This window comes from Crocodylus siamensis, chromosome 3 (assembly GCF_052110815.1).
Source record: "Crocodylus siamensis isolate JL-2025a chromosome 3, ASM5211081v1, whole genome shotgun sequence".
Classification (NCBI taxonomy): domain Eukaryota; kingdom Metazoa; phylum Chordata; order Crocodylia; family Crocodylidae; genus Crocodylus; species Crocodylus siamensis.
The window spans coordinates 91413358-91428407 of record NC_143397.1 but is presented as its reverse complement, the minus strand read 5'-3'; the positions used below and the strand labels follow the sequence as shown (position 1 = coordinate 91428407).

Below are 15050 nucleotides of genomic sequence, written 5' to 3'. Positions count from 1 at the left end.
AGATGGTTTTGAGTTCAATAGCATACTATTTTTAAGATGCCCCGAAGGATTCAAAAAATAAACAAACGAATTAGTTCAGAGGGGATAAAATTCCCTCCCTCACTGGCACTTTTAAACACCAATTTGCACGAGGGGGAAACTCTTCCATCCATAGGCCAGGGTATCTGACATCACTTATGTGGAAGGAAAAAAATTACATTTCCAGTCTGGAGGTCACAAACTGTCTGGGGGATCATAAGCATTTTCCCTTTAATGTTTTTTTTCTGTTTTAACAGGATCACTGGGCAGTGAAGACACAACATGGCTTCTTAGGACACCATCTCTAGAGTGGAGTTGGCAACATTTTTGGGCAGAGTGCCAAAAACACCAACAACCTTGATTTGTAAGATGCTGGTGTGCAAAAAGCAGACAGTGGGGGAGCTGCAAGAGGCCTGATCCTTGTTGTGATAGTGCAGCCCCGGCCCCATCCCTGCCGTCTGCCCCAAGGGTTGCGTGCCAAGCTCTGGTACTTGTGTCAGGGGTTGCCTACCCCTGGTGTACATCATGCCCAGAATAGAGCACCCCAAATAGGGACGCTGCATGGATATATGCATTGTTCTCTCTTTCAGGAACAAAACAAGGGATACATATTAGGCTGTTGATGGGAATGAGACACCAAATTACGAGTCCTGGTCTCATAGTAGCACAAAGGTTACTATTACTACTAAATTCTGAAACCTTCAGGAGTCTCTATGCTGGGAAGTTGCATGGAGTTATTTAACAAGTGTTATAAAACTCAGTTAACCATGGTCAGTTGACACAACTTTAAAGAAAATAAAATAGTCTTTCCTTTTGCTAAATGCTAACTCTGAGTTAAGCAGCATAATATTAAAATTTATTCAACACTGTCATCTTCAGGCACTTACAAACCCTTGGAAAGGTTTCTGTATAATACCTAGACTGATTGCCTGGGATTTTGGCAGTAGGTTCTGGGCAGGAACTCTCTTTTATTTGTTCTATGAAATATTATGTAAATGTATAGCACTGCCCTAATAATGAAATAAGTGGAAGATACCCATGTAGTATTGAGGGAGAGTAGTTAAATGGAAAAAAAAAAGAAAAGTTCAACAGATGAAAAACGCCCCTTAGAGTAGAGTTTTGGTAACTTGCAAGTTTTCCATTCTGTAAAAAAATTCTACTACTTTGGCAACAATGTAGAAGAGAAAATACTGTACCTTAATATGGCTTTCTGAATTAATTTACTGTTGTCACTTTCATATTTACCTTATCACAATCACCATTCTTTATTTGTTTATCAGATTTACTTTGCTTTATTGGGCTTTTCACTTCTAGAATCTGGAGGGAAAAAAAATCCCTGTAAGCATTAATTATATCATTGGGTTATATAAATAATTACATTTAAAAAACCTGCCATCACCCAAAACCAACCAAAAATATAACAACTAGAAGAAATCACAACCAAACTCCACCACTGACCATTCATGCTTTTTGACCTACACAAAGTTAGTTTTCTCAGAAGAACTTACATCAGAAAATGCTGTTTCATTAAGATGAAATTATTAAAAACAAATGGACTTTAAAGAAATTGATTCCTGGACCTTTTTTATTGCTTCTCATGTCCTCCATTCAGATGTTGGCAAGGGAAAAGGTGTAATTACTGAAGATACATAATACTGAGGCATTCTCTAGGTTCTTGGAAAAGGAGACTTTCAATACAGAGAATGGGAAAACACATTTAACAGACTGCATATTGTTGTTTCTTTTTCATGAAGGACACAACTTCCAGACTGCATGAGGTCTAAATGCTCCAAAATGATTTAAATAAAAAAACCAAAAACCCAATGCGGTGGGCTTGCCAGCAACAGCCCAGCGTACCAGCTTTGGAAAAGTTTGAAATGGTTATTGTGGTATTTCCCTTTTCCCCCACCAATCAGGTAGAGGCAGGGAAGAGGCAAAGAGCTGGGCCTGAGAGGGAACTAACACCCCCCTTCTCTTTAACTGTTCTGTTTCCTATCTGGGGGTGAAGCCCCCAAAAGGAATAAAAAGGCAGTGCGCCCAGCTTCTTCACTGAGGAATGAAGAAGAGGGTGGAAGAAGAGCTGGCCAGGAGGGTGGAGGACCGGCCCCAGAAGAGCCAAAGATGGACTGTCAGACGGGGTGGGGCAAGCTGATGTAACCCCCTGCCCTGCCATGAGGGAGCACAGTGTTGGTGCACAGCCGGTGCACAGAAGGTCCAGGAGGGACCGAGACCCTGGGAGAGGCAGGCAGCAGCTCAGGTCTCCAATCCTGGCATGAGGCCAGGCATCCTGGTGCACGGGTTGGTGCATGGAGGGTCCAGGAACGGACCTAGACCCCAGAGTTGCACAAGCTGCCTAGGGTCTCCACTCTGGCATGAGGCTGGGAATGTGGTGCACGGGTTGGTGCAGGGAGGGTCCAGGAGTGGACCGAGACCCCTGAACTGCACAAGGTGGCTCAGGTCTCCAAATCCTTGCATGAGCCAGAGCCAACAGTGCACAGAGCCCAGAGAGGGCCTGTGGCTGGAAGGGCCTTGAGAAACTGAGGACCCCCTGCTGAGGGAGGAGATGCCTCGGCCGGAGGAACAGGAGGGCCTCATTAGAACTCAGAGAATCGTGAGCTACCAGGGAAAGAGCTTCCCACAATGGAGGAGGGATTTCTTGCTCCCTCATTTGTGGCTAGCAGCTGGAAGGGAAGCCCCGAAGGGAGGACTCCCGGGTTGTGAGGTCCCCCTTGTGGGTGATTCAGACAGGGTTATAGGGTCCTGTAGGGCACTGAAAACCTTTCCCCTCTTAACTTTGGGGCACTGTTACTGCATCAGGGTAACATGGACTATCCTTTTGTTTTCCTGGGAATTTAATTTTGGGCATGCTGTGCTCTGCAGCTTATATTTTGTAAATTCTGTGCCTCATATTTTGGAGCCTGTGCCTTATGCTTTGATAGCCTTATACCTCATGAGAGTATAAGTTTGCATGACTGTTAATGAGACCTTTGTTTGACCTCTTGATCTCTAATCAGTATAATATATGTAGTACCTGTATAGGTATGTGTATAAATTGCTTATAGTTCCTATATTTAGTGTATATATGTATATATTATGATTTTCTTATCTTATTAAATTTGTACGTAGTTAAGTTTTATTGTGTGTCCAAGCCTGACTCTATAGGGGAAGGAGGGAAACTATGTGCAGCAGGCAGTTACACCACACAGAGCACCTGCCCTGCTAACATTCCCTTCAATTGGAGAGGGGAGTACATAACTGCATACTACCTGGGTTACACTAATGTTGTGTTAACATAATGCTTTTCCTTCAAGAAGATTCTAAGCCACTTTGCAAGCTTCAGCCTGCATAATGTACATACTAGACACCAGGACACCTTCAGCTAGCACTGAAGTTCAGTCATCTCTGGAAAAAGAATGTGTCAACTAAGTCAACGGCACACTGCTTCTATATGACAGTTTTAGGACAGGACAGGAATTTTCTTTCCCCCACTTGGAAACTACAGGTCAAATTTATGTAAACAGCTTGGAACATGGCAGTTTCTGTGAAAAGTGTCAGAGGATGTTTAACAATCACAAATGATCCAGATTTCTGTTTTACATCTCACAGTACAGAAGATAACTTTGGTGACATGTCCACCCTCCCCACTTCCCTCAATACGCTTGGCCAGGGGTTAGCAATGTTTTTGGGCAGAGTGCCAAAAACACCCCAACCTTGACTTGCAAGATGTTGCCATGCTAGAGATGGATGGTGGGGGAGCTGTGAGGGACCTTTTCCTTGTTGTGGGAGTAGAGCCCAGACCCTTCCCCACCATCTGCCCCAAGTCGTGTGTGCACCTGCTGCCAGAAAGAAGTTGGTCCAGGGCTCTGCAGACCCCAGTGCAGCCACTTACAGCTTCCCTGCCGCCTGCTGCAAGCACCCCAGGCTCCCTGGTGTGTGACCAGGGCCTGGCCAGAGCTTGGGCCTGCTGTGGCAGGTGGCTGGGAGGCTGCAAGCCACTGTACCGAGGTCTGTGGAACCCTGGGTGGCTTGCTGTTTGTGGTGGATGCACAGGCACCTCCAGGTGGATGGTGGGGGAGCTGTGAGGGGCTCAATCCTTCTTGTGGCAGCACAGCCCTGGCCCCTTCACCACAATCTGCACCAAGGCACGCATGCCAAACAAAATGTCTTTTCATGCCACGCTCTTGCATACATGTCAAGGGTTGCTGACCCCTGCACTAGGATATCATAACATGAACTTCAGTATGAAAACAAAATCAAACTTTTGGATACCACCAGCCCCTACTGCACCAGTTTTCTCCAATTTCAATAGCCTCCCCATAGTTGTAGTAGATCGTACCCAATAGCATAATTGAAAAGGCAACTGATGCAGCTGCCCTGAATGCCACCTTGGTGAAGGGGTGCAAAAAATAGTCGTGACCACAGTGGTGGCTAATCATCAGGAATCCTGGTTTTCTTTGATTTAAAAAAATCCCCAATTTTCAGTTAAAAAATGTAACCCCAAATCCAAATTTTTCTGGGATTGAAATAAAACACCACTAATATATAGATGTGTATATAGTGGTGTTTCATTTTAATCATGGAACAATGTGGATTTGGGGTTACTTTTTTTAACCAAAAATCGGTAATTTTTTTACATCGGAGAAAACCAGGATCCTTGCTGATCATACCACTGTGATTGCAACCGTAGCAGCAGAGACTGCTCTGGGCATTGTGTGGTTGCTACAGGTGTGGTGCTGCCCATCTATGCCTCTAATTGCATTTATGCTCTATAGAGTGCTAGTAACCTAAAAAATTAATACACATTCATGCTAGCTCTGGCTGCTTCCCTCATGGACAAAAGGAACAAATGCCTTACCCAACCATAATTGTTTATTTTACTAAGAAAGGTGCATGACTGAAATACAAATGATGAAGCCACTGGGAGTGAAGGGAAGAATCTTAGTTTTAACAGGCCTGGAGGCTGCTATAGTTTGGGGTGGAAGAAAAGCAATCTTCTCTTGACAAAAGAAATATTTCTGGAAAGAAAGTCAGGTTTTTCAGGCGCTGTTTTATTACTTTAAAAAGAAAAAAAAAAAAGCTTATAAGCTAAGAGTGATTTTTGACATGCAGTAATCCTAACACCAGAAAGTATTTTCAAACAATTCAGTAGCTAGGACAAAGTATAGCTGAAGATAGCTCTCAGCCTATCGTTGTAAGGTCTGTTTTCCTGACCTCTGATCATGTGCGTGGCTCTTCTCTGGACTCTCTCAAGCTTCTCCACATCCTTTTTGAATTATGAAGCCCAAAACTGGATGCAGTACTCCAGCTGCGGCCTCACCAAGGCAGAATACAAAGGGAGAATGACATTCTGGGATTTGCTTGAGAAACATCTATGGTTGCAAGGCAGCTTTTTGCTCATTTTACTAGCTGCAGCATTGCATTGCAAGCTCATGTTCATCTTGTGGTCAATCATGACCCTCAAGGCCCTTTCATCCATAGTGCTAGCCAGCATAGCAGTGCTGAGCTTACAAGGATGTTGCAAGTTTTTCTTCCCAACGTGGAGAACCTTGCATTTTTCAGTGTTAAACATCATCAGGTTCTTGTCTGCCCATTTCCTGAGCCTGTCAAGGTTAGCCTGGATCACCCTCCTGTCCTCATGTGTGGACGCCTTACCCCAGAGTTTGGTGATATCATTGAAGTAGGTAATGAAGATGTTGAAGAATACAGGTCCAAGGACAGAGTCTTGAAGGACCCTACTGGTCACACGGCACCACGATGACTGACTTCCGTCAACCACCACTCTCTGAGTCTGACCCCGGAGACAATTCCCCAGCCAGCAGATCATAGTGGACCCGACGCCGCAGTTGGCCAGTTTTGCCAAGAGGTGATCATGGGGTACCAGATCAAAGGCTTTTTTGAAGTCAAGATATATGACGTCAATCTCCTCTCCCTTGTCCAGGTGATAGGCCACCTGGTTGTAAAAGGAAACGAGATTGGTCTAGCAAGATCTACCCACAACAAACCCATGCTGGGTATCCTTCAGGATGTTGCCATCGGCCAGTCCGTTGAGGATTTTTTTCTAAGACCTTCCCTGGGATAGAGGTCAGGCTGATGGGCCTGTATGTGTGTGCTTGGGGTACCTGGAATACTTGGGTGATGGTTAAGATGAGAGAGAAAGAGTTAAAGTGTAAGGTGTGAAAGTTGCTTGAGCCAGGGTTAGAAGCAGTGGACTAGAGAGAAGCTAGCTGAGCAACTGAGGTTTGGGTTTACTTAAGATCCAGTGGCCCCAGGGTTACTCCAAGTCACTGGTGCACAGTGGGCAGGGGAAGCCTGATGGCAAGGTAGAGACAGCCAGGAAGGAGAGAGACACAGAAACCTGGGAGCTTGGGGCTGGAAACTGAAGGCAGACAGCTGAGATATTGCAGGGGTGGGGGGCAGATAAGTGATGGCAAGGAGGAGACAGCCAGGAAAGAAACTGAGGCAGAAACCTGGTTGCTCAGGGGAAAAGGCAGTGGGGATAAGACAGTGGCAAAGAAACATGGAGTTTGGAGGCAGGGACGAGCTCAGGGCAGGTGTTGGAGGTTGCAGTGAACCAGAAGCAGGAGAGGGAGAAATAAGACAGAAGTGAGAGGGGCGAGGAGCAGTGATTGGAGTAGGGCTGAACCCAACTCGTGGGTCCAAATAACAGGTTTATTAAACAGACAACACACTACACAGCCCCATGAAGTTATTGGTTTTCTCTCATATGCGTGCGTGCGCGCACACACACACACACACAAAATGGTATGGCAACAGGAGAAAGAGACTCAGTGGCAGGGTTGGAGTCCAGGTAGGGAAAAGAAGCAGAGTCCAAGTCCTTGGTTGAAGAGGCGGTGGGGTGTGATAGCTACCTATCCAGACTGGAAAGGGGTCCTTGTCCAGTAGGTGTTGTCCAAAGGGGGGTCACCAGCAGGGCCTCTGGATGGATAGGTGGTGTGGCATGGTTCTGGTCCAGATAGAGAGGGCATCCCAAGGAGTCAGTTTTCACTACCCCTTTTTATGGGGCAGACTACCTCTGATCTCCTATGGGGAGGACCTGTCCAGGCAATGCCAGTCCTGTTCCAGAGGGTTCCAGGTGTTCTTACTGAGCATGTGCAGCCTTGGCACAATGATGGTTTACCTCATCTTTTGTTTCTTGAATGCTGGTGGGTGGTTCCAAGGGCTGGGTCGTTGGTCTGGTATTGGTGTTGATGGTTCGGTCATTCAGAGGGAGCTATTTTTAGACCTACTGCCATTGTCTCTCAAGCACCCTCAATCATCCCCATTCATTCAGGAACCAAGTTACATAGGAGGGGTAGGTGTGAGTCATGGGTTACACAACCGGGCCTGGGGACAGGCTGGAGACTTAACAAACAAAATGGAAACTTGGCATGACTTATGCTAACTTACATATGTAGGCCTAAATCATATAGTACCAGTAAAACAGTAACATAGAACAGTAAAAATCAATATAAACATAATAATGATACAATATAAAGGAGAAAAAACAAAAAAATTGAACTTGCTACCAAAATAAAATGCTGAAACTTATTCCCTTACTTATCTATAGAGAATAGAGAGGGAGAGACAAAGTCAGAAATGGTTGGGGAAGGGGAAGGAATGCATTTAAAAAAAGAAAAAGAAAAACTTGGGATTTTGCTATACTGGAGGAAAAGCAAGGGCAACATTGGACCCCTGCTAAACCAGAAGGGACAACTGACAACTGATGGCCAGGAAAAATCCAACCTACTAAATGGGTACTTTGTGTCGGTTTTTCCTCAGTCCCATGGGTTGCCCATGCCCATTACGGATCGGGCCCGGGTCGGAGAGATCCCTTATCCAACATCAATGCTGACCTCGTGAAGGAACACCTTGAGAGGCTGGACACCTTGAAATAAGCCAACCCTGACGGTTTACACCCCAGGGAGCTGGCTAGCATCATAGTTCAGCCCTTGGCATGGATCTTCAAGAGTTCCTGGTGCTCTGGTGAAGTGCCTGAAGACTGGAAGAAGGCCAGCGTGGTGCCTATCTTCAAGAAAGGGAGGAAAGAGGATCCGCCAAACTGTACCATCCAAGTTAGGAACTTACCTGTGTGCATGTGTAGGTGGGTTTTCATAGATTTCATAGACATTAGGGCTGGAAGGGACCTCGGAAGATCATCGAGTCCAGCACCCCACCCAAAGGGCAGGAAATCAGCTGGGGTCATAGGATCCCAGCAAGATAAGCATCCAATTTGCTTCTGAAGGTGTTCAATGTAGGTGCTTGAACCACCTCCGATGGCAGGCTGTTCCAGACCTTGGGGGCTCGGACAGTAAAGAAATTCTTCCTTATGTCCAGCCTGAAATGGTCTCGCAGTAGTTTATGACCATTCGACCTCGTCATCCCTTGGGGCGCTCTGGTGAACAAATGTTCCCCCAGATCCTGGTAGTCACCCCTGATAAACTTATAGGTGGCCATCAGATCACCCCTGAGCCTGCGCTTTTCCAGGCTAAAGAGTCCCATGCCACTCAGCCTGTTGTCGTAGGGTCTGTTTTCCTGACCTCTGATCATGCGCATGGCTCTCCTCTGGACTCTCTCAAGCTTCTCCACATCCTTTTTGAATCATGGAGCCCAGAACTGGACGCAGTACTCCAGCTGCAGCCTCACCAAGGCCGAGTACAAGGGGAGAATGATGTCCCGGGATTTCTTGAGAAGCATCTATGGATGTAAGCCAGCATTTTGGTTGCTTTAGTAGCTGCAGCATCGCATTGTTGTATGCATGTGAACTGGTGTTTGTGTGATATATCATTGTGTGCACGATATACAAATTAGAGATCTGTGTATGTGTACTCAGTGTGTGGGTATTGACAATTGATTTTTGTCTAATTTTTAGTGTGTAGTGTGTATGTGCTTGAATTGGTGATAGGTATGCCTGTGTCTAGGCTGGTTTGGATGTATAAGTGCCTGAGCTGGTAGAGAGAGAGAGAGAGAGAGAGAGAGAGAGAGAGAGAGAGAGAGAGTGAGTGTGTGTGTGTGTGTGTGTGTGTGTGTGTGTGTGTGTGTGTGTGTGTGTGTGTGTGTGTGTACCTAATTGATTTTTGAGTGCGTGCACCACGCCCTCATGTCTAACAGCACAATATTGAGATCCTGAGGGTTGGCCTGACCCCACAGGGCCACACCGGCTCCCCACATAGCTAAAAAAGGACTTGTTATTATGCTTGATACTTGTAGCTAGTTGGAGTTCAGATGCAGCCTTGGCTTTCCTTGTTCGCTCTCTGCAGGTCCAAACTATTGCAGAATATTCCTCCTTGGAGGTGGATTCCGTCCTCTATTCTTTGTAGGTCTTTCTTTTTAGCTGCAGGAGGTCTACTAGTTCCCTGGAGAGCCAAGGGGGTTGCTGTGCCCTTTTGCTGCCTTTCCTCCAAGACAGAATGGCATTAGCTTGTGCATCAAGGATCACTCCCTTGAGGAGCAACCACTCTTCCTGAACTCCCCTTCCCTTTGCGTCATGGTCCCTTAGGGCCTCATCGACAAGCCTCCTGAGCTTGTCAAAGTCAGCTTTCCTGAAGTCAAGGACTTCTGTATTGCTGACCATCTTGCCAGCTTTACAGCAGATGGTGAAGGTGATCAGCTCGTGGCTGCTGTCACCCAGCTTCCCATCGATTGTTAGGTCACCGATTAGGTTGTCCCCAGTTGCCAGTACCAGGTTGAGCAGTACTTTACCTTTCACTGGCCCGCAGACCTCTTGTGTCTGACAGAGGTCATCCACGCATGAGAGGAAGTTTTGCAATTGCTCGGATTTAGCTGAGCGCTCTTCCCACAAGATGTCTGGGTAGTTGAAGTCTCCCATGACAACCATGGACCTGGAGCATGCGGCTTCAGCCAATTCCCTGGTGAACTCCTGGTGAAGCTCTTGACTTTGGGTGGGAGGTCTGTAGTAGACTCCCACCATCGTGTCCCCTGTGCCATGTTCCCCACAGATTTTAACCCAGACTCCAGTCATTCACTCTGGTTGCCCATGTCAGCTAGCAGGGACGTGTAGCTCACCTTGACATAAAGAGCTACACCCCTGCCCCTTTTGTCTACTCCATCTCTCCTATACAGGGTATAGCCATTTATAACTGTGGTCCAGTCATGGGTGAAGTCCCATCAGGTCTCCGTTAATTTAGAGACGCATTGAGATGTAATTGAATTATAATCTTTGTTTTCCACTGACACATTGTATAGATACAGATTTGGATCATTGAAACTAGATTTGTGTCTGTTTCTATATCTGTCAGATACTACATATATACATTACCTATATTTAATAGCACTGCAAACATTAACTACTAGCGGTACAATTCTAAGCATTATTTTTAACAAACAAAAAGCCTGTTTCACTTAATATGGTTGATAACAGTAGCTGTCCTGTCACAGCTGATACTGTTTATTTTGTATTTGTAAAAGACATGTTTAAGCTACTGCATTTGCTGTTCTGATTTTTTCCCCCTTTGTCTTCATTTAGAAGTGTAAAGCCAGGTTAAACATTTAACTTATACTTAACTTACAAGTATGACTTGACTTATGCAGGAGCATAGAGTTCCTTAAAATACTGCTGAATATACTACTTTTCTGCTTGAAAATGAATATCTGCTTGACCAAATACTTTTCAGTCCCCTGGAAAAAAGCCCCAACACTTACCTACAGGCTAAGTAACTGGGCTAAGGCAATCAAGAACATGAACATGTTCTAAAGCTAAACAGCTGCTATCAGTGGACACTTACTGTACCTGGTTATTGTTTGTTTTTAATAAAGGTGGTGGTGGTTCATGATGTAGTGGTGAGGAGGCTGAACTGCTGTCACTGTCACTGCCATCACTTAGACTAACCCTGAGGAGAAAGAACGCCACAAAAGTTAGATATAAAAACATAAGACCGCATACGTGGACAGACTTTTCAGGTGAGAACATCCTTTGCTACACAAGCTGTCATTAACTGAAGGAAAGTGCCACTGAGTAATGGTCAAAAACCCAAGCAACCTGGTGCTTCCACTTTGGAGAATCCAACTGGAATAAGCCTCATGTAATACAGAGAGCTGAAGGTGCCTCTCTCTCCACAAACCTTGTGCCTCAATGGAAGCACACTTTTTAACTATAAAGCTATCAATATTAAACAGAACAGGAACAACAGCAAACTTGATTTAACTTTTATGGTTTTCTGAGTGAGGCAGAGATGTATGTGCCTTAATTGCAGGACCACTTGAAACTATGGGAAGGAGGAACATGTTCTTGGAGATATTTGTCCTTTGTTCCATAATCTTCCTCACTCCTACGGTTCCAGCTAGTACAAGTATTTCATTGCAAATATGCTGAATAGGATAAGATAATTATAATTGTTTTATTTTATACTTTTTCCCTAGCTGTGAATTAACAGTTCAATATCATTTCTTTCTTCAGATTCTCCCCTAGAATAGCTGAACTTTAAATTATCTGTAAGATTTTTGTCTTAACTTGTATCCTGTATCTCATGGAACAGGTCACATTGCACACAGAGGGCTTGATTTAGGTCTAACACCATTGTAAATCAAGATTAATCACTTGCATCACAATGGTGTGAAAAATCAGTGCAGGTTAAGTGAACCAAGCTGACAATGAACTTAATGGTTTTTATAGAAGCAGCTCACATTCAGGAATGTCTGGATCTTATAGTTTACAGGAGGTACTTCATGTGTGTTCTCCTTGTAGAAAATGACTGTGGAATTTCCTGGCTGTTTATCAGACTTATTGTAGCTCAGGTGCTGATACCCTCTCCCCCAATCACAACTATGATCCAACACAGTTCCTCAGGTTTCAAGTTGTTGGCAATTGTTTGCTACTCACCTGCGACCTCTGCTTCCTCCACGAGTATTTACAGGTCTCTCCATTTCAGAATCATTCTCATCTGCTTCATCTGATTCATCTTCATTATCATCAGAATGCAGATCTTTCATTATAGACCTCAAGGGACCTGAACAACACAATCAACAAAACATACACAAATCAAACTCACATTGCAATGCTCAAAGAAAATAATCCACGCTAATCGTTTACTCATGTGAGTAGGCTTAGCAACTTCAATAGGCTTACTCACAACAGTAAAAGGAGTAATACATATAAATGTTTACAGAACTGGTCCCCTGCAAGTAAGTAAAATATTTCCATACCAGATATTCTCCATGCATGTTTTAATTTAGGAAAAATGGAACGTTATTTTTTGTTACTGTAAACAAGATACTTTTACACTGACAGGCTTCTTCCCTTCTCTTTCTCAAAGGATATTTTATGTGAATAAAGACTAAAGCTCTACAGGGACATATTGGTAATAGCACATTTGTTAGGTTAATCGATGCATTGAAAAGCAGAGTCTAATAAATCATTTTGATTGTAACTTGTTCTGGGCAAGGCAGTCTTTGTCTGCCTGTTTTTGATTTATTTAGATTTAGCTGTTCCCTTTATTTCAAAGTCAATTTCAGGTCATGTGAGCACTTTGCTACTGTGGCTGTGTAAAAAAAAGTGTGTCAATCCCATGTGACACCACCCTATCTCTCTCCTTTAATTTGTCTCAGGAGCTAAGCCTGGTTCTCCTGTAAACCTGCTTAAACATCGGTTTAGGATTTAGCTACTTTTATTTAATCTATTTTTTATAATATAGTTATTCAAATCTGCATGTTTAACATTTCTAGGCAATGTAAAACAGAATAGCTGCTTTAAAGGAGGACTGGTAAGAAACAGTTTGACAGAATCATGCCACAGGGAGTTTGATTCTAGAGTACATCATATTTAAACACACAAAGCAGCCAAGCTGGACCCATCTGGCCCCGACCCCGCAGCTGGGAGCCCCAGGGGCTCCTGGCCTGAGAACATGTGGCTGCACCACTCCAGAAACTCAGGCAAACACTGCCCAGTGCAGCAAGCAGGGGGGCCGCAGCTGCTACCACCACAGCACAGCCCTAATGGGCGAGCCTGGAGCCGGCACTAAGCACAGGAAAAACAGCCCCTCCCCTGCCCTGTGACTGGTGCCCCACTCGCAGCCAGCATGGGGCTGCCTGTGCCTGCTGCAGCAGGGAGCGCTGGCCACAGGGCAGAGGAGGAACCACTTTTCCCTGCACTCAGCACCAGCTTGTTCTTTGCTGTGGAGCAGGGGTTCAGGATTTCACGCTGCCCCCTGTATGTACCACAGGGCTGGATGACACTGGGAGTGAGCAGGTGCATGGGACCCACACCGGTGTCCCAGGACCAGCACCAGTGGGGCCCAGAGCAGGGTAGCAGGAGTACAGGGTCACAACCAGCAGGGGCTCTATGGAGCCGGGCCAGCTCCCCACTCTCCCAGCCCAGCCCCTTGCCAGCCTGCACCCAGCTCTGAGCCCCGCTGCTGCTGGCTTTGAGACATTGGTCCCAAGACATTGGGACACTGGTCCCAACATGGTGACCAGTGAATGGGGCACCTGTGAAGGGTCAGGGCTACCCATGCAGCCCTCGACAGCTTGCCAAAACTGGGTAAGCAGACCTCTACCCAAAATAATTGACCGCTCCTGCTTTAAAGGGTGCTGTGAGGTGTAAGAAGATAAGCAAGCCATGAGGTAAGAAGCAGATAGACAAGGTTCGGGCTTGTCCCAGCACGGACAATCCCCCATCCCCACTGCCCAGCCCTTGTGTAAGGAAGTAAGCACTGTGATATACAAATTAGTTTTTGACATTGGTTGCCATTCAAGTCACAAAATTTATGGAGGGGTGCCCAAGTCCAGTGAGGCTGAGGGCCACTGCTTTAATTAAAAAAACTCAAAGTACATTGCTAATGTAATTGAATTAAGCCTCACAAGACTTTTGTAATGTAGTTAGGTACTGTTACATGAAGTTTGATAAACAGAGAAACTGAGTCAAAGAGAGGTTTTGTCATATAACGTCAGAGCTGGAACAAAGCCAGAACTCCTGCTAGGCAAGGGAGCAATGGCTGCTCCAGGCACTGGGAGCCAGGTGGACTGAGCAGTGTGGCAAAGTGCCTGCCTACTCCTCACACTGGGGAATCTGTTTTGAGGATTGGGTGGGGAGCAGTGGGCTACCCTCCCTTAAGCCACGGTGAGGGGAGCATCTAACCCCCAAAGCTTCCCACAGCTTCTCTAGACAAGGATAATCCCAGCCTGGGGAAAGCAGACCTCACTGACTGGGAGGAGGTGAACAGCAGCTTCTTTCTCCAGAAGCATCATAAGGGAAGGGAGTGGGGGGTAACCAGGGCCACAGCCCCAGGCACTGCCTGTCAGGGGAAGGGAGGGAGGTGGCAAGTGCAAAAATAGTCACAACTACAGTGGCAGCTGATTACACTGTTGCAATTGGCACTGCAATAGTTGGCAATGCTCCAGTCATTGAACAACTGCTCAGGGTGTGGAATTGGTCTGGCTTTTCCCACCTTCCTGGTCACAGAATGCTTGAGGAACATTTCACAACCACCCAACTCCTCCTGGTCACTGGGAAGAGTCAAGTGGCAGAGAAGCATATAGGTCCCTTGGGAGAAAATCTCTTGGAAGCGACTTCTAGCTGACTGGAGGTAGGTTATTTTTCTCTGAGAACAGCCATTTTTGTTCTTGAAGAAGCTGTCTTACTGTATGAACACTGTTTCTACCAGAAGGGCTGCAGTTCTTCAATAGAAATATAACACCTGTACACAGCCATATGACCAGACTTCTCTAAGGGAGGGAAAACTGTGCTGTGGTTTACGTCAATTCTGACAGAAGTCAGGCCAGAGTCATTCTAATTACTTTGGCTGGCAACATCAGTTCTCAAAAATCTTTCTTTAAGACAGTGTACAAGTAATGATATGCAGGTTTTGTTGAAGTTGGCTTGGTTTGAGCAAATTCAAATCAGTGGATTCCGATCCTTATTTACACACCTTGAGGCCTGCTTGGAGTCAAGCCCAGATAGAACTGATGGGCAGATACCTAGTGGGTCAGGCACTCTAATGCCAGAAGAGGCAACTCCCATGGTAGTATTCATTGCCAGCTGAGGCACTATTAAGTGCTTGCCACAAGCTAAAGCAGATGAT

At 45.5% G+C, this 15050-nt stretch overlaps 1 protein-coding gene across 11 annotated transcripts in view; it reads right to left on the bottom strand.

The window, feature by feature from the left end:
* MLLT3 (MLLT3 super elongation complex subunit) overlaps window positions 1-15050 on the bottom strand; it is a 221933-nt gene that overhangs the window by 13502 nt on the left and 193381 nt on the right. For all 11 annotated transcript variants that reach the window (XR_016441276.1, XR_016441277.1, XM_090038803.1 and 8 more), the window contains 3 exons: window positions 11855-11981; window positions 10766-10865; window positions 1264-1335 (listed from right to left, as the gene is read on the bottom strand). Coding sequence is in view for 9 of the 11 variants with exons in the window: in XM_090038803.1 (XP_089894929.1) it covers window positions 1264-1335; window positions 10766-10865; window positions 11855-11981 (299 nt within the window). In the remaining 2 variants the exon portion in view is untranslated. The remainder of the gene's footprint in view (window positions 1-1263; window positions 1336-10765; window positions 10866-11854; window positions 11982-15050) is intronic.